General features: G+C 38.1%; 2 protein-coding genes across 2 annotated transcripts; one reads left to right on the forward strand and one right to left on the reverse strand.

The window, feature by feature from the left end:
* Positions 1–6404: 6404 nt before the first annotated feature.
* Positions 6405–12890, reverse strand: LOC135683459 (uncharacterized). The gene is made up of 4 exons (XM_065198714.2): positions 12488–12890; positions 10496–10693; positions 9542–9713; positions 6405–8487 (listed from the first exon to the last, which is right to left on the reverse strand). The coding sequence occupies exons 2-4, from the start codon at positions 10660–10662 to the stop codon at positions 7009–7011; spliced, it is 1818 nt and encodes a 605-aa protein (XP_065054786.2). The 5' UTR covers positions 10663–10693; positions 12488–12890; the 3' UTR covers positions 6405–7008.
* Positions 11597–19704, forward strand: LOC135683460 (sodium-independent sulfate anion transporter). The gene is made up of 4 exons (XM_065198715.2): positions 11597–12203; positions 14179–15135; positions 17006–17297; positions 18350–19704. The coding sequence occupies exons 2-4, from the start codon at positions 14332–14334 to the stop codon at positions 19003–19005; spliced, it is 1752 nt and encodes a 583-aa protein (XP_065054787.2). The 5' UTR covers positions 11597–12203; positions 14179–14331; the 3' UTR covers positions 19006–19704.
* Positions 19705–19996: the final 292 nt, after the last annotated feature.

Here is a 19996-nt window from a genome sequence, read left to right on the forward strand (position 1 = left end):
AAGTTTGAATATTCACCGAAAAAGATTCCACACATGGCTAAAAATCATACTTTTTGAGATAAAACGTTGTCCAAAATTGCATTTTACAGTAGCCCAGCCTCAGCTTGTTCTTAATTTGTTCCTAACGTATGGCCAATTTTGAGGCTCCTGTTCTTATGAAATTGTTGCTTAAATACGTCCCCTGGCTTTTCTGCATCGAAAGTGAGTGCATCGAAAACACTCAGCCTGAGCCGAGTGACCAAGAAAGATTAGGTGTCTCTGCACGGAATAAAATGCTATGAAATGGCACTTCAGAGACAAGGACCCCACAAAAAGACCTCCGTAAAAGCAAACAGCGCACAGTCTACCCTGGGTACCAGACTCACTATATAAAATAATAGAGAGTCTGGTCTAGTGCGCCCCATTCTCGTTCTGGTGAAATTACTTGAAAGAACTGAAGTCTATTTAACAGACTAGGCCTGTGAAACAAGACTGTCAGATAAAAAACAAAGATACTCAGTAGTCAGAGTACTTCTGTAATACAGTTTTAACAGCATTTTCAAACTCAATCGTTACGGTCGCTAGCATTTATTTATGTTGTGTTCTGTTCAATGTTTTACACCAGAGCTAAGTTTATTGTTTCGCTGTGACCTTTGAACGTACAGAAATCTGTACACTCGCTCCTGATTGGTTAATATCAGCACACCAGAACGAGAATGGGGCGCACTAGACCAGACTCTCTATTTTCTTTTATATATAGTGAGTCTGGTACCCAGGGTACTCACAGTCAATCAAAAGTTATGAATTTTGAAATTATTTAAGGCTTTATATGGCGCCGAGAATATTTTAGCTCAACTTATAAAATGTATCTTTATTATTCGTCTTGCTTTGGAGTCACTTTTCTTTAGGATTATTTCTCTTTAACAAAAATAATTGCAGATCAAATATATCTTGACAAAATCACCATAAAATCAACAGAATCACCACGACACGTTGCAGAAGACCAATGCAAACGACTTCAATTAAATACCAAGTAAAATGATATGAAAAACAATTGCTTGCACTCAGTCTTCGTACATACCGTAAATCCTCGAATTAGCCCCCTGGGGGCTTATTTATTTTTGATATTTTTGGACGAGGGCTTATTCGAGAGGGGGGCTTGTACAAGTGGGGAGGGCTTATGAAATTATTGTAGACAATAAGAAGACATTATTAAAAGACCTTGTTTATTTTAGTAGGAATTTCTTTATGAGCATTCAACTTATTACTACCAAAAGTACGAATTTGTCGTGATTGTTCAATAAAACCGTCAAACTAAGGGGTCCAATTCGAGAATACACGGTAGCAGTGGGGGCTTATTTGAGGGGGGGCTTATTGACAGTTTGTATTTTAGAGTGGGGGCTTATTCGAGGGGAGGGCTTTTTCGAGGGGGGGGGGGCCAATTCGAGGATTTACGGTAATAAACTAAAATGCTGACAGCACGTACTCGGTGAGTTGGCGCAGGTCTACCAGGAGCCACGCAAAGGCATGCACACCCATAAAACGAATAAAATTTGAATACCCTGCTGGCTTGCTGAACTTTTTCACCGACAAATAGCAGTTGGATTTTCAATAATAACTTCGAAATACGCTTTTAAGCTGTTTATCTCTCTCCAAATCTTTCTATTCCAAAACAGTATTATATGGATATGACGCCCTTTTAATGTCGACTTACTTAAATCAATTCCGGAAACTAGAAGCGAAATTGAAATTTGTTAATTTGCACAATCAAAAAGAAAGATTTCTTCAAAAAGCATCACATTCTCGAATCAAAATTATGGCAAAAAGACAGAGGATTTGGGACACGAATGAAGAATCTTAAATTTCACATACGGTCAACATCGCTTTTCAAGTGAAATTATCTAACCACTCATTGATAGGCAAACCAACAGATTTCAGAAAGCCCGACACGACCAAATTTAGTTATAACCTTCGTAAAATTTCGACATAAAATCGTCCTTCTTTTCTCTTTCCGTTTCTTTAAAATATCTCATAATATGGGTGCTTTGCTTCCAGATGTTGTGTGTTTCTTCCAGCTCCAATGTTCCCTGTGAATGCAAAGAAAATCCCCCATTAGAACAAACCTTCATACAAAGAGAACTAGAGGATATGGTTCTGGAGCAAGTAATGGGGTGGGTAAAGCATTGATTTGTTTGGGGTGTATTGTTTTGAAAAATAAATTGGCTCTCGAAAAAACTTTGCAAAAACAAAGTAGAAAACGGTTACTTTTGACATTGAAAAGGCTTAGCCCTCTTCTAGGCAATCCCAGCTCTACAGCCCTGGTTTGCCACCAGTTGGTGGCCAATAAACATTCTTTTACATCTACTTTTCTAACATTTCTGATTATTCATACTTTCAGGTATTACCAAAAGAGATGAAATGCCCTTGAAATTGTCAATTACTAAAAGCTGAAAAAGCAAAAATTTCTTAGATATTTATCGAAGATCTTTAATGCAGTTCTTGTTTCAAGCCAATACATTTTTCTCTCGTTTTACAAGTTCCCAGAGGAAGTAACAGTGGCGGCCCGGCAGGGGGGCCGGGGGGCCAGGGCTGACATTTTTAGAGGGGCGCCAAAGCTTGTATAGGGCGCCGAAAACTCCGACTTGTCTTGTAATTAGGTATCTAGGAGGCCAGCAAAGACAAAAAAGACGCCATAAAATTCAAAACTTTATTGGGGCGCACGCCCCCATACCCCCTAGAACATTCTCATTTCAAGGGCACGTCTTTGTGCCCTTCAGTACTGTATTATCCAGACAAAGCATTTGTAAGTAACTGTCGGGAAACTTACTTAGTTAAATTCTTTCATATGGAGAACACAGCACTCATAGTGTGCACAGACTGTGTTTAGGATGTCCGGACTCAAGCCCCCCTTTCAGGGAAAATTTTGATTTTCGATGAGTCTCTTTGGCTCTGCTGGCCTTCAGAGACCTGCTCATGTGGGGGTCAGTAGATTTTGTCTCAGTGCTTCATTTCTCATAAAAGTACCAATTTGTCTCGACGATACAAAGATAGATGGATTCTTTTCCTTATTGCAAAGTAATGAAATCCATTTTAAGACTGGAATTAATCAAACGTGCTAAAAGGATGCCTTAAAAATAGCAAAATTTTTAATCGATTTCAAGAAAATGACTGCAAGAAATATTTTGAAATGTATTTTAAGCCAATCTAAAGGGCGTGGTCGCAAAACTTTTCTGCTCGCTCCGCTCGCACGAAACCCTCTTTTATTCAGAGTTATACCAAGGGCCTCCGACAACCTCTCGCCGGCCCTTCCCAATGTTAGTTTTTTAATCAGATAAAGCTATTAATTCGCCCCTCCCCCACTTTGAATTTCTTGGCACCGCCCCTATACTGCCAATATTCTCAGGAAAAAGACAATAGTGTTAGTTATGGATGGCACCATTTTGACGCTGGCCCCCCCAGGCGAAAAGGGCCAGGCCGCCACTGGGAAGTAAACGCCATTTATGGTCACAAGAAACAGCCTCCATTTTGCTACTTCAAAATGCTTTCTGTTTAAAGCTCATATTCAAAATATGGTACACAAATAATGATTCAAAAGAATCCGAAAATCTACTACGCTAGGGAAATCAAGACAATTGTGCACTGAAAATTTACAGGAAAGTTATTGGTGTTCTTTGTCCTTTTTCACAATATAGAAGCATCAAAGAATTTACCATTTCATCTTTTGTTCTTGATCGAATGAAAAGTTTTACAATTTTCGAAGGGCTAAATGTTCTTTGCTTTTTGGAACTGAAAAGGATGATTTGAGGGCAAGTACATATGTCCGATTCGTAAGATAAAACGCTCGTCTTTGATCAAATACTTCTGCTGCTGCTTCTTTGATCAATGTTTTGTGGCTTCTCATCACCTTTTTCATAGCAATTTATGATAAGATTTAAGGAGGTCTACAAAGTGCAGGGGGAGCTTAGCATACACCCGTTAAGAAGCGTTGAGAATTTCTAGCAAAGAAAGATTTGTAATGTTTTCAATTGAATTGGCTACCCGTTGTTTCTTAAAAAATTCCCACTTTCAATTGTTCCGATCAATAGATACAGGGAACGATTTTTCAAAACTTCAGGCTCAATCAATACTGACGGTAAAATTTAAACTTCTTATCCAGAAATTCACCTTGCCTGTTTGAAATAATCTAATTCAACTTAACCCCTGTCAAAAAGGAAACAAACGATGCAATCATGCAATTTGAGATCCAGTGGTGACAGGGATTCGCAACTAAAAACGATTAGAAGATATGCCTGCTCCAGAGTTTGAATTTTAATAAGGTCTAAGATTTTTACTTTTAAAATCCCCAAATCCTAAGCTATAAAATTTACACATTTGGTCATTATAGTTTGAAAAAATTCCAAGTGAACAAAATTTGAAAGTGAACAAAATTCCAAGTGAAAAAATTCCAAGTTTTCCAACTACAATTGGATTTTCCAACCTTTGGGGCGTCACGCCCCCCACGCCCCCCACGCCCCCCTATTATTTACGTGTCTGGATAAACGTTGATGAAAATTTCCCTGTAGTGTCTCCTTTCCTGCTTGCTTCTGATTTGTTCTTAGGTTCTTGACAATTTGCAATTTGTAATTCTCGTGTTCGTATAGAATTGCATATATAAAAAATTTATTTAATGTGCCTGTGACATGATTTTTTTTTATTCTCTTAATTGAAGCGTTGCACTGCTCTTATAGTAGATCTGAACTTTTTTTTGAAACAAAAGCGTTTTGATATTGAAATTAAGCAAAATAGTGCGGCCTAGTCAAGTCGCTTTATCATCATTTGCCGTTCTCTTGTGACGTCATGGGGGGAACTCGTTATTTTAACAATGTAAGCGTTAACTTCACAAATCTCATCCTCGCTGCCACTACCTTCTCTGGAAATATCGCTCATATTGGACCTGTTAGATTTCCCTCATTGACTACGATACAAAAACTTTAAGAAGGAGGCGATCTGGTCCCTCTCGTGACGTCACTGTCTACTCATTCTGAAAACCAAGATGGCGAATTTTGGCGTAGAAGATCGCCAATAACTCCTTCATTTCTCACGAAACGTAAAAACTTACCTCAGAAATGAAAATAACAGGCCCTTTTACATAAGAATAGATTTATAAACCAAAAGTACGAAAATCATGTCACAGGCACTTTAAGAAAATTGCATGAAAAATAACTGTCGTGAAGGTTACCTTTATGTAAATCTAGTTGCCTATACAGTGAGTGACTAGTTCAATTTTTATTCAGTTTACTTCATTCAGTTTTGAACTACAACAAACTGGTTTTAAAAGAATCATGACAAACGGGCAGGAAAATTAATGAATTAATTAGTGTTATGGGTGATGGTAGAAATACCATCGTCGGAAGGTCTGAAACATTAGGAGGGGGGGAGGGGGGCAACATAAAAATAGGACAGCTGAAACAAGACAAAATTAAAACTAGTAAACACATACTTATTATTTTGGAGTATGTCTGAGTTGATACTAAAATGTTACGTCTAAACTTTTGCAAAATACCGTTCTGCTTATTTTCTCCACCGTTTTGCGGTCACTGCAAGATCTTTTCAATTGAACTTACATCTTGAGATTCTTTGCATGTATTGACAATTATCTTATGTCATCTGAATATCGTCATGTTATCGGATATCGCAGCTTTTTTATGAATTCAGATATATTTCCATTCTTCAAAGAGTACGCAAGAAAAAGAATCTATAAACGGGGGCAACCGCTTTGTGACTTTAGTTACTACTTCTCTCAAATTATTCGTTCCCTGGAAATCTTCATTCAAACGAGCTAGAGGCAAGCACTTTTGGAATGCTATTTTCTTCTGATATCTGTAAATTTCAAGCAATAGCAAAGGAATAATTGATATACTTAGCGAAGCTGTGGTAACATTTTTCAGACCTAAAACAAATTTTATCTCCGTTAGAAATATACCATGGGTAATCCCAGAATACTTCACAGCCTCCATTTGATCCTGACAGTTTTCTGGCTATTAAACCGCTTCTCGCATTCTGACTGGCTTTTAAACCGATCAAATGAATGGTATCACAAGCTATAAATCTACTTTAGGGGTGGAAGAAAAAGCAGCGCACATCTTGCTTGGTCCAATTTACCGTATAAAATACCATTATATGATATTCTATGGATATCTATTTTTTCAAATTCTTATAACACGCTATGAATTTTTTTCTCTTTGAAAAACAAAATCGAGACACAAGCTGTTGTTTCTTGTAATAAGCGCCCGTCCCCTTCAAATAGCTGCCCACCCAAACTTGGCAGAATTAGAATTCACCTGATTTTATTCAGTGTAGAAAATGAGAGTTCATAAATGGGCTTTTCAGCTGTAGCGCAGGGGCGGACATTTGGTCAAATATTGGGGGGGGGGGGCAAGCCTATTGTTTTAATAAGATGACATCACATCTCCCTATTGTTTTAGAGCAAAAGACCATTGTCCTCCAAAGTAATCGGGGCGACGGCTGTGACGTTTTTGTAGAAATGGGCTTTTACTTGATTAACACAAAGGTAGAAGCTATGTTTTATTTATATTTCATTTCTATGATATTTCTTTTTTATCTAGATAAGACGCTTGTGGTGAGGTTTCCAGCATTTTGTTGTTAAAACTATTTAAATATAACAGAGCTACCATGAAAAAGCTCACCGTGTAGAAAATATCAATAAAACACGTACATAAAAAGCAAGAGAGAGTGTTCACAGCAACGATGTTTTTAGAAAAGTGCAAAAATGACGAAGGGATTCCTGGGATTTCTATCTTGATACGTCAAGACTGAGAAATAATCAGGCTATCGTATGAAAATTGCCTTTGATCTTTCTTCGCGAGCAATGCGTAGTTTTATGCCAAAATGCATATACATTCAAATTGACGGGATAATTTCATTTCATTTAGGATTTGAAAATACTAGGATTTGAAAATACTAGAATGCATAACTCTTCGTGACATCGAAAAAAGCTATATTGAACGGTGTGTAATACGGAAAAGGCGATTAAATCTTTGTAGTTATCTTCTGTCCGATAATAGGCAAGCGACAGCCGTTTGAAGTTGGAATTTCATAGCGATCGACTAATTTGGCCGGAGAACTTTCTACAGGCATCGAAAAAGAGATATCGTTCATGAAATGCTGTTCATCTCTGTCGCCAAAACGAACAACTTTGCCGGCCATTGACGGTGAATTGAATTGTTCTGTATACGACAGGTCACTGTCCTCTATATAGTCAACGCTATTGTGTATCAAGTTATTGTGTGTCAGCGCTGTTGGGAAACTCGTAATCAAAGGGAACGAATCGGAGACCAGTAGCGGTTCTACAGTGTCATTCCTAAGTCGGGAAGATTCTAGTTGGTCTATCGCGGTCGGGAACTCTTGCATCACATTTCGCCCTGTCACGTGAACGTTTCGCAGATCATTAGCACTTTTCTGCTTTCGTTTAACTCTGGTATTTGCATCTCGCTGTCCAATCTTGCTTACGTACTTCGCCATTTGCGGTTTTTCTGAAAACAAACCAGTCGCAGATAGAGCACCGTCAATCTTGCTGTTGCCTTCAGTAGATTTGACTTTGCTTACGTAATACATGAGCGCACTGTCATAAGCATACTGCTCCTCGTTGGATACATTACTGCATTCGACTGGGCCATTGCCATCACTACTCTTCATTTCTTGCAAGTGATCAGCCACCACCTGTACATCGGGACTAACCGGACTGTCTTCGTCGTCTGATGGTTCAGGTGAAGGATACAACATGCTGCTAGATGTTGGCATGGTGATTCTATGCACGTGTCTTTGATTCGAAGGACTCTTGAACGGGGACAGGCTTACCCTGTTTATGGACTGCAAACTGCTCGTCAAGTGGTAAGTTTTCCCCTCGATGACCTTCTTACTTGGGCTGTTTAGTCGGTAAACGTTCAGTGGTAAATTCTTAGAAGGAAATGTTGAATTCGCATTCCTTGTACCCAAACTGCCTAGCTTTCTCTTAGAATCAGGTGTTGTTGAATTTGCGATAGAGTGTTTCGAGAGCTCTAACATTTTTCTTACTTGGATTCCTATAGGTATTTCCTTTTTCGTTTCCCATGCAAAACAGTGAGTAGGCAGCTGCGTTCTTGGCTTAGAAACTTCATTAGTTCCACGACATGCGAATCCTTTGCACAGTTTGTTTTTCGATTCACTAGACATAACGAAATTGCCTGTGCGCATGACAGGCGAACTTGAAATGTCACCAGACATTGCAACGAGCTCTCCATCTTCTGCATCATGAACTTGCAGCGTTCCCAGACTGGAGAGTATTTCCCTAACACTGGGTATATCCATGCGATATCTCATTGCAGATGAATTGCGCTTCTTCCTCGGTTGAGTTCTTTTGGAAAACCTCAACATTTGCGAATTGCCTTGCTTCGACTTCACACTCTTTAGTGGCAAGGTTTTGCATGTCATCGGGTGGAAATAGATGCTGCTGCCATAGCCTTGCCAAAACTAAAAAATACAAGAAGCATTAAGGTGGTTGCAATGAAAAAGGAGTAAGAAACGCCTCTCAGCCGCAAAATTATCAACAGTTCACGATGGATCAAACATAATATTCTGTGCTACAATAATGTCATCGTTATAACATTCACGCATACGCTACGCAGAATCATTCGCATCAGCAATTAAAATGTGCCACACGGTCTTACAAATAGCTTTAGCTGCGTGCTAAGTGTGTGTAGTTAATAACGGCTGGTTATTAACAGTAACACAAATGCGATTCAACCTTAAATGCGGGGCCGCAACCGGCAAACTGTAACGGGCAAAGAACATATCTGAAACTCTGCCTCAAGGAAGAAGATTAGTAACTTTATCATTTCGATGCATTCAGTTAATAAGGGAAACAAATATCGCCTTATTTCAGCTCTCAAAGAATCCTTACAATTAATTTTGAAAAACGTGTTTCCTCAATAATGTTACAACTCGTTGAGACTGAAGCACCTTGAGCTAGATAGCAAACATATAACCTGGCTTTCAAATAAGGGATCTTGACCTTCCAGTCAACAGAATTATGCTTCTGTAAAAATCTTTTCTTCGTGACTGACAATCTATACCAGTGGTAATTGGAATTTACCAAACTTTCAGAAAATTTCACTGTAGGAATTGCATTTTAAGGACTTTACTCACAATTAGCCTTTTGGAAGGCTGACAAAACAGAATCAAAACTATTTACCATTAATATTGGGCTAAAATTAATGTGCCTTAAAGGTATACAGATAAAGAATGCGGCTATAGGAGATCTAATATAATAGGAGACCAAGATACAATGGCATCATCTTTTTCAGATTTTGATATAAACACATCACAGTTCTAATATACCTCTGGCAAACATTGTGCATAGCGCAGGGATGTTGAAAGCATCTGAAAGTTGGAAAGGCACAGAGAGAAGAACGAATGCAAAGTCTCAGAAAAGGGGAACTTTCCCAAACATTTGGGAAAGATGCTCCTTGGGCAGCCCCGGCTCCAATATCCCAGAATAAACAAAGTCATTCTCTTGAAGTCTAACCTCTGTACTTGATTCTGGCTCGACAGGTGATTTTTCATCTTGATTGACAATTTCACCTTGCACAACATCAGCTGTAGATTCAGTGACACGCGTAGGTCCATTGGTTTGTCCTTGACGGTCACTTTCACATGTCTCATCTTTACAGACAAGCGGAGGACTCTCCTGGAAATGCCTAAAAATTGACGAACACAAAAATAAATCTCCTGGCTTAGAAAATCTTAGAGTGAAATCCTCTGTTGCTAAATATTTATATGAACATTGAATTTTTGTTACTCTTTTAGTTCATTTTTCTTCTGCACTATTAATAAAAAGAAGCTTTTCATTTTCTGTTGGTCTTTTATCAAATATTGCAGCATTATGTCCGCAGGTTTATTGAAGACTTTTGGCAAAGTCCAAGCATAAAATATAACCAAAGACCACAGGACCAGACACAAATGTGGATCAAACCATAAAAGTTAAAGGTTAAAATTCAAATCAATGTACTAACAAATTTTAAAAAATTAATATCTGTTAAATTGTTAAAATATCCTTCTCCACTCCATCTGAATCAATTTCAGTTGATAAACTCTTCTACATGTCGGAATCTGCTATTTGAAATGCATCCGCTTTCTCTTTGTCATTACAAGATGTGTCAGTTTTCAACTTTTCATAACCAGCATGGCAAAACCTATTTCCTTTCTGAAACATGATATTTCTTTATCAGCAAAACCATAAGTCAACAAGGGCAAAACCAACATTGAAAATAATTTAAGCTGATTCTTTTAGAATGCTTATAAAAAGACATCAAACACATTTGCGCTTTTGTTATTATTCTTATAATAGCCCTGGATACTTATTTGAGGGTGGACCCATATTAAACAAAAAGGCTTTAGAAAGGTGTTTATTGGAGAGAGATCAACAATAACTGACACATTACATCAAATAATTTAAATATCAAAATAGATAAATACTTACAAAGACTCGCTGTCTTCATTGACATTGATGGAAGACAAATACTCATCATTTCCATACTTCTTCACATATTCATTGTGGTAGCTTTCAACACTGCTAGCTTTCCGCTTTGAAACCCAAACTTCAATGTTAATATCACTAGAACCTTGTGGTACATTCTCATCATCCATTTCCAGTTTCACCAATGTATTTATATTCAATCTATTCAGGCACAATGAAACAAGAATAAAATGAGCAGCAAATATATAAATGTGGCAACATGAGTTACTTGTGCCCAGAACTCAATAAATAGTCCAACAGAACAATTTGATAAGCCTAAATTAATAATGTTGTCCTTTTCTCTCTCCCTTGATCATAATCAAGGCTCGTATAATTGAGCAACAAATTCTCAGATGTTAGAGAGGACAGCAGATAGAAAAGGAAGGCAAATGCAGCCCTCTGAAGAAAGTAAGTGAAATTCTGGATTGTAACATAGTGAGATGATACAGTGAGAGCATAATCTAAAAGATGATTGGATGATTTCTTATTTAGTACCATAGCAGCACAACATGAATAAATTGGCTAGCTAATTTTCCTGATTTTTCAGGGTGGGATGTGGAGCGGAACAGAACTTGTAACTTATCAAAAATGAGTGGCAACCAGCAGAAATAGACAGGCTCGTTTGTTTTGATGTTTGAACGTTGTTTGCTGGTCAAAATTCCTCTGCATGTAAATTTTTGAGGAACCCTTAGTACACCCTAGGGTACCTTATGACTTCTCTGCCCAATAATATAACCCTATAAAGTGTTTTCATTGTAAATTGCATATATATTTAGGAGTACAAAAAGTAAGTTTTGAATGGGATCACTAGAAATTTACATATAGATGGTGAAACTCTGTCGATGATAAATTCTTAAGCAGTTTTCTGGTATCCTCTGTCATTTATTTCACAAAAGACCATGCTCAGCAATGACCCGCTCATTCCAAGGGTGTGTGAGTGTAAGCAGGTAGGTGCATGTAATATTTGAAAACATGCCCATTGTCACAACCGTAACTCAAACCAAAGTTTTAGGGGCTTTAAAGCTTCTTGAGAAACTCTGATCATTGCAAATGGAAGTACACTCCTTTTTTATAAGAACAATTTTATAAGAACACGAGGCTCAAAATTGGTCAAATGTTAAGAACGAATCAAGAACAAGCTGAGGTTTAGCTTCTGCAAAATGCAACTTTGAACAACCTTTTTTCTCAAAATTGAAGTGCTTTTGATTTCTTTTTTGGTAAATATTCAAACCTGTCAACAAATGAAGGCTGTCTCACTCACTTTGTTGGCAAATGAGGCCTGACTACCTCCTTAGAGTGAAAAAGTTTGCACTTGTGCTGCTTACACCCTATTAAATTAACAACAAATTAAGAACAATCATACCCCAGATTTTCGACAAAATTAAGAACAGTCAGCCTGAACTTAAATTTATTGGTTCTTATAGAAAAAAAGAGTGTACTGTAATGTCCAAGTAAAGTCTAGATATGTATATGGATGTGTATGTATGTTGTTAGTTTTGTCCTTATTCCGATCATAACTCTTTCCAAAATCCGGAAAATCATTGGACTTGGACCCCTTACAACTGAACACCCTTACCCCTTGAAAACTACGGCTCTGATTTACCCCCGTTCTTTTCGAACAACCATTGTTCTAATTCAAATCTCAAGTGTACAGGTTGTCATACAAAACCAGGTAAGAAACCAGCCTTAACTTTATTCACTTAACAGCAATTTGTAACCAATTGTCTACTTTTTAAAATGTGTTTCATTTGCATTCGCTCTAATTCACGCCAAACATTGCCTTCTCCTCTCTAATTCACCCCAAACACTGCCTTCTCCTATCCACATCCGACACGACATGCTCAAAACAAGTGCACAGCAATATCTCCGATAGCAGATAGACCAGTCCCTACTCCAATCAGACGAGCCAATGAACCTTATTTTTCAAAACAAATCCTTTGATTCTGATTGACTCACCATTTACTTTCCTCCACTCTTTCAATTTCACTTCCCAATTTGATCAATTGCTCTTTTTGTGATTGCCTTCCATTTCCCTGGAAACTCTACTCCTGTGCAGCGGTCCCTTTGCAAATAGCTACGCAACAAAATTGATGGATTTTGCTACCGCGCGACAATGGCCAACAACGGATACCTATCACTGACACCTATTCCACATTGGCGCACGCAGTTTAGGGCATTTTGGTTTGCTGACTAAGATACCCCGACCAAAAATTATTCCAAAATTATTTCTATATCCACGTTTTGGAGACTTCGCTCACTTTTATATTTTTTTAAAAACTTTAAGTTTCGTCAACCGAAACTCCTTTACATCAGACACAGAATAATCGCACGCTGGCATGAGTTCTTACAGGCATCAACATCTGACAACATTTGTTGACTGTTACACGAGACTCGGCATTAAACTGCAGACTCATGTCACATGATTTAAACATGATTTCGTGTTGGTCATAGGCGTAGACTTGCATTCTTTTCAGGGGGGGGGGGGGCTCAAAAAATTAATCACAATTCCTAAAGGCAGCTGCTGATGTCATAGGATAGAAAATGGATTAGCTAAGGGCTTAAAGGTGATTTTTCCGTGCATTTTTCATTATCGAGGAAGAAGAAACACACAAATGAAATGATTGAAAGTTTATTTTTAAATCGTAATCAGTTTCTTTAGGTTGAGATAATCAGTTCTATTTAGGCACCCAAAATGTTTATGCGTGGAACCAATAATATTAACAAACTAATCTAAAAATTGGTAAAGCAGCCCTCAGCTTTCGTCAGAAAGGGCTAAAGCCCCAGAGCCCCCCCCCCCCCCTGAGTTTACGCCTATGGTGTTGGTCAAGGCCGGTTTCCATTTGACATTTTTTGTGCGCGCGAGGGTAGTGCCCATATCTGAGCATGCGTAGTTAAAATCAAGTGGTCTCGATCTTGCGTCCGCTGTGAGCGCCAGAAAGTTGAGACTACTTGACATGCTCAGATTTGGGCGCTACGCCCGCGCGCACAGAAAATGTCAAATGGAAATCGGCCTTAAAAAAGGGCGAGAAAGTTTGGAAATGAATCTTTAATATGGCAGCAGACGATCCAAGGAAGCAGTGATTGATCTGATTCTTACACCTGGATGCATAACATTAAAATGTACATAAACGTATATATATATCAGCTATTCAAGTTAAAAGTTGTAGTGAGGATGTCGAAGATAGAATCATAGAAATTGTGCTCTTTGGAAATTCAGGACAATAAGAAATCGATTTTTTGAGGAAAAAGACAATTGTATCATTAATTTCATCCAACTCGCAAAAATTATCTGTTTGCATGGCACTTTAATGTAGGAACGAAAAAGAACAATGGGCAAAATAGCAAATTGCAAAAGTTAGAATTTTTCGCGCTAACTTGAGTGGTTGATCTCAAAATAAATGATACACTAACAATGTTTACATTTTTATCTTCCACTTCATTTGTAAAAATTGTCCTTCCTCTGCTTGTCTGAAATTTACCATTAAAATGCTTTTTATCAATTCAAATTTTTGCTTTATTGAACGTTTCAATTGATGATTTGTTTGCCTTGAGAATCCAGCAGCTGATTAAAAGCCTCCAGTTTTCTGCTTGCAATTGATTTTTGCCGATATTCACTGTAAAAGTATAAATGCTAATTTATTTTGTAGCGAGAAAAGCAAATCAATTCATCCTGTGATGCCAAGGCACATGGCACCTTCCCACATTCGTGTAACTAGAGTTGGTTAATAAAGTTTAACGAATTTTCTTACAAAGAAGACAACAATCTATCTGGATTTCGAGCCAACAAGTGAGTTCTCAGCATGGTTACAAACTCATTCAACAGCGAATTCTACCGACAGATTTTTGCAGAAAAGTTTCCTTTTGTCAGCTGGATAAGAAACTACAGTATTCTGAAACTTCAGGGTGACTTGATAGCTGGTCTAGCTGTTGGTTTCATGGTTGTTCCCCAATCACTGGCATTGTCAACCGTTGCTGGACTTCCAGCACATTATGGTCTTTATTCCTCATTTCCTGGACCCCTCGTTTACTGCTTTCTTGGCACCAGCAAAGACATAAACGTTGGTCCAACACTATTGGCTGCCATGGCAACAGCTCGTTACGATGATTTGCATGAGCCCCGCATCGCAACCATGATGGGTTTCATTGCTGGAGTAATATTACTTCTGGCTGGCCTACTTAAACTTGGCTTTATCGTTCGGTTTGTGTCTGCCCCTGTTTTAAGTGCTTTTATTTTTGCGACTGGGATTTCGGTAACTATCAACCTGTCACAGGACCTTCTGGGGCTTCCACCTGGGCCTAGACCATTCTTCCAGCGGCTCTGGCATATTTTGACGAATTTAAAGCAAACCAGACAGTGGGATGCTTTGCTTGGCATTTCGTGTCTTTTGACATTGATTTCCTTAAACATGGTGCACAGGCAGAGCGATCAGAAAGATGCTGGATCAAAGTCAACGCGCAGCAAAGTCTTCAGAGTTCTAAATATTGCTAAGAATTCATTGGTTGTGACTCTTGCAACAATTATTTCGTATCTTGTATACATTTCGGGACAGCAAGACACTTTTAAACTGGTTGGAGAGCTGCCTAAAGGCTTTCCTCGACCTGAGGTAAGTTTGTTCATTACGGCTATCACGAAGCAAACATTTCACGCTCATACATTGCAGCTTTCTAATTCCTCCAAAAATTGAAAAAGTGGCACCCAAGTTTGAAAAATACTCGAATCATCGGTTTTGTTTTGAAGCAAAGCCTTTGAATCCATGTAACGAATCCATGTAACGAATCCATGTAACGTACACGAAGAATATCACTTTCCAATAACTTTAGCCTACTGGCATAAAAGTAAGGTAGGAATATGTAGGCTATGTATTGGCAAAAGTTGAATTGGCTTGCTGCGTGTGTATGACGCAGTGCATGTGCGTGACTCATAAATTATTGTTCTTGACTGATTTATAGTTTTATCGAAATTATTCTGTGGGACCTTTTGTGACATGACTTAACAAAAAGACGTATGCACTGCTCAATAAGTTCATTTTCTTTCTCTTACTCTTCAACTAGTTTGGAAGCGAACTGTTGCTGATTGGAGGGACTAAAAGAACCATTTTCACGCGTCTTTATTCCTCTTACGTCACTTTCGGTCCATACCTGGGCGGATGTTTTCTGATTACTTTCAGCCATTATTGGTAGATCTAGCTATCAACGCTACCCATCTACCTATTTATTATTTTAAACACCCGTTGTTAGTAATGGCGTATAAATATCTACGCCTGTAATAGTAGCGTAGGTTAGCGCAAATTAAAATATAATCAGAAAAAATGAACTATATAAATAACTAATGGATATCTACAAACAATTAAAAACTCATAGACGTTTCTACCAAGCCCCCCGCTCCAGAAAATTCCTTGGTCCCTTGCTTCCGCCCAAAATTTCCAAAAGTTACTATTAGCAGTTTTATGTCTTCTTCCATAACTGTTCAATCATTTTCAGACTTTTTAGGGTTTCTCTCTTCTATTTTGCTTAATGCAATTCTTTATTGCACTTATTTAACAAGCTAGGGGCTCTGGCGGTGGGTTGCGCGGGGTGAGTCCAACGCAAGCTTCTCCGCGTACCATTTAAAACCCAGCGTCGGAAAATACAAATACCATCCCAGTAGACCTTGGCAATCTACCTTTCTGTATTGCATTTCCATAATTTATAATTCTATGTAACAGAATGATTTCATCAATCAACTTTACGAAGCTATTTAGCCTTTTATTTCTAAAAGTATAATTCCTCTGTTGATATTCTAGTCTTCATGTTTTATTGTTAAACAGATAGAGCTCAGTGGAGTAACGAATAAAAGTTTCCTTCGGTTAAAAGAACGGAGGGTCCCCAACCTTCAGGGAACCCCCACAAACACTGCTTCTTTTGTTATTTTTCCCAGGGAACGCAGATTCATTCGTTACGCTACTAATAAAACTACTGGGCATAGTGATAAAAACACGCGAATATTTTTTAGCATCTTCAATTGGCTTAAACCTATGAATGTTGTAGATATTTAAATGGAGTTTCAGGTCATCCCTAGAATGAAATAGTTCCAAAACGTTTCTTGCCAAAAGCCACAGCGGTGTCCTTTACAAAATCCTTGATTGATCTTAACATTGAAATTTCATCAAACCTGGTAGAGGTGTACCAAGGCCATACTTTTCTAGTGGGCACCAAATTTGGTGTCCTGTAGCCAATTTTGAGCCAGTAGGCCACAGCTTTACCTTCTACTTGCTCGCAAAGTAAAAGCTAGCGGTGGCTCCCGGCCAGGCTCCCCCCCCAGATTTTTAAGGCTTGATTTGCCACTGGAAGACTTCACAGAAAAATTACAAGAAAATATGAAAGCTCTGGCATTTTTATCATACCAAATGGAAATGTTTTATTAATTTAAGAGTAATTGTAAAAGCTTTAGATTACATGTTTTATTACAAGTTTCTTGTACCTTATAATATTTAGAGTCCAGTGCAGCAAATTCGTATATCTGCCAACCATACGATGAACTTTGAAGATGTATTGTCGTCTCTGGGTCCTGGTATTGGAGTCCTGCCTTTAATCATGTACCTGGAAAGCATAGCAGTTGGCAAAGCCCTGGGGACAAAGAACAACTATGATGTAGATGCATCTCAAGAACTCATCGCCGTTGGTGCCAGCAACATTGTCGCCTCTTTCTTTCAAGCTTTTCCTATAACAGGCAGCTTCGGAAGGTCAGTGGTCAACAGCGTGAGCGGTGCTGCCTCGCCTTTGTCAGGTATGACGCTTAAACATTCAAAGCTTGGTATTTATTCTGCCTTAAAATTTATAAATCAGCTTTTATGGCTTTTGTTAAGTCCTGATTAAAGTTCAAGTTAAGTGAAATATTAAGTTCATTCTGCCACCTTGTTTAGTCGCAAAAACAGTTGATCGGAGTAATAAACGCATTGCGAATAAAATTTACTCACTGTCAAGTTCAGTTCGTTCTGCCACCTTTAAGGAGCTTTTTACATATAGGCAGCTGAAAGTGCAAAAATATCAAAATTTTATCTGAAAACTTTCAGGACATGATGAGTGTTTTGATCAACTCGTGTGATCTATATGGTTATAGGAAACAAGAAATTGTGATAAATGATATTTCCCCTAACAACTGAAACTTTTCCATAAATTTGATGTCCTTTCAAATTCTTATGCCACATAACTGTTCAAGGAACTCTTTCTTTCTTCCGATTACTCTCTTTACTTCTCATCAGGAATTTAGGGTTACGGGTCCATATTAATGAAATTACCATCAAATCTACTTTTCGCAAGAGCGATTAATTGGCATTTCAGTCAGATCAACATTTGTTCGGAACCAATTTCTAACTTTAGACCAACAAGCCAAAGTTAACGATGAAAGTGCCTAAAAACATGTCATCAGAAATATTGCGAAACTGTAACTTCTAATTAGTGCACCAAATAAAAATTTGTTGATTTAGTCAGTTTTTCTGAAATTCGAATTCATTACATATCGAAAGCATTCATAGTATAGGCAGCAGTCATATTTTCTGAGATGAAATCAGGTTGCTAAAAAATTGTAGACACAGAAACACGTAAGAATCTCTTGATGCTTGCCCAGAATTCGGGGGTCTTGATCTTGTTAAAAATGGCTTAGACAGTTTACTATCTTAAATAAATAGTTTTTGTTTGTTTAAAGAAAGTTTTTGTTTGTTTAAAAAAAGTTGAATTAGGGAAACAGAATCTAATACAAACGCTAACTTGTTAAGACAATCCTCTGACACTCCTCCTGGTACAGAACGTCAGGACAAACGTTTTCCTTTGCATTTTCAGGCGTTTTCAGTGCTTTGATTGTCATCATGGCTTTACAGTTTATAACCCCCGTCTTTCAGTACATTCCAATCACGATTCTTGCTGCCATGGTAATAGCCTCGGTTTTAAGTATGGTTGATTTGAAAATGCCTCAAGAGTTGTGGAAAACCAAGAAGATTGAGCTACTACCATATATGGCCTCATTTTGTGCCTGCTTTTATGAGTTGGAAGCTGGCATTTTAGCTGGAACATTAATGAGTTTATTTTACCTATTATACAAGCAGATGAGGCCGAATGTGCTTATAGAACAAGTGGAAGCGGCTGTTTCCGTTTTGAGAGTTCAAGGAGACCTACAGTTTCCGAGCACAGAGGACCTTATCGAAAAGCTTATCAGCCTGCACAAGCCAAAGAACGGTACCCAGAAGAAATCCTTTGAGCAGATGGAAATCAGGATCGACTTCTCAAATGTATTTGGAATTGACCATACTGTCGCATCAGCATTGAAGAAAGCGATACACGAGCTTCGAAGACAAGGGGTCAAAGTGACAATGGTAAATGTAACCGATCCTAGAGTGAAGAATATTTTGACGAAAACTGGCCTTACGTTGCTCGAAAGCGGAAAAAGAGACATTGATTCTGAGTCAAAGGATTACCGATGCTACGAGACTAATGTGTGATTACCAATTTAATCATTTACTTAGTCTACGTTGCAATGAATTGAGGATTCCTATTTCAAATGAAATCTTTAAAAATATATTAGAATTAGAATATGAAATAGAAATGAATTGGCAATATTTTTAATCTGTATTTTGTAGGATTGTTCTGCTCTACTCTTGCAGTACATTTCTTAAGTATGATTCAAGGAACAGGGCAATCATTGTCATTTTATTTTCATTTTTCATTTTAAGCAATCATTGTCGTGAAAATTACACACAGATTTGCTAAGTGTTTTAGATTCCTCCAGGCTTAAAAGTTGGTTGATTAACTCTGTTTGTTTGTGTCTTGAAAAGCGAATTTCAAGTTTCACAATAAGCGAATCGAAGTGAAAGCACTCGGTTCTTATTGAAACGGCATCACGGTAATTTAACAGTTACAGTGCATCGAGGCCGAAATATGTAGAGCGTTGTTGATGAAGCTCGGACGCTCTGCATCTCAAAAGAATGTCCTCAACGGCATTACACTTTTTTATGCTTATGCTTTTATGGTTCACCCCAGAGATAAAGTTTCAACCTGATTACGTTTCACCCTTCAAAATGACTCGGAAGCTGTTTTCGTGATGTTCCAAAAAACTCTCTCGTAACGTCGGGAGGACTATTTGATTATGTCCCAGAATCTTCTTCCGTTATATCCCGAAGGACGATTTCTTAATGTTCCAAAGGGCTCCCTATTAACGTCCGGATGACTATTTTATTATGTCCTAGACTCTTCTTCCGTTGTGTCCCGAAGGACGATTTTTTAATGTTCCAAAGGGCTCCCTATTAACGTCCGGATGACTATTTTATTATGTCCCAGACTCTTCTTCCGTTGTGTCCCGAAGGAAGATTTCTTAATGTTCCAAAGGGCTCCCTCATAATGTCAGGAGGACTATTTTATTATGTCCCAGACTGTTTTTCCATTGTGTCCCGAAGGACGTTCTCTTAATGTTCCAAAGGGCTCCCTAATAACGTC

The sequence above is a fragment of the Rhopilema esculentum genome, chromosome 20, assembly GCF_057945365.1.
Source record: "Rhopilema esculentum isolate cy_ngs chromosome 20, ASM5794536v1, whole genome shotgun sequence".
In the NCBI taxonomy this organism is placed as follows: domain Eukaryota; kingdom Metazoa; phylum Cnidaria; class Scyphozoa; order Rhizostomeae; family Rhizostomatidae; genus Rhopilema; species Rhopilema esculentum.

Bases quoted from the DNA above. Each gene is read 5' to 3' on its own strand.
- LOC135683459 (XM_065198714.2), bottom strand. From the start codon at position 10,662: ATGGATGATGAGAATGTACCACAAGGTTCTAGTGATATTAACATTGAA. The intron at 9,714-10,495 runs GTAAGTATTTAT...GTCAATTTTTAG, and splicing joins AATGAAGACAGCGAGTCTTT to GCATTTCCAGGAGAGTCCTC. The intron at 8,488-9,541 runs GTTAGACTTCAA...TGTATTTTTTAG, and splicing joins AGCCAGAATCAAGTACAGAG to TTTTGGCAAGGCTATGGCAG.
- LOC135683460 (XM_065198715.2), top strand. From the start codon at position 14,332: ATGGTTACAAACTCATTCAACAGCGAATTCTACCGACAGATTTTTGCA. The intron at 15,136-17,005 runs GTAAGTTTGTTC...TATAATATTTAG, and splicing joins AAGGCTTTCCTCGACCTGAG to AGTCCAGTGCAGCAAATTCG. The intron at 17,298-18,349 runs GTATGACGCTTA...TTGCATTTTCAG, and splicing joins TGCTGCCTCGCCTTTGTCAG to GCGTTTTCAGTGCTTTGATT.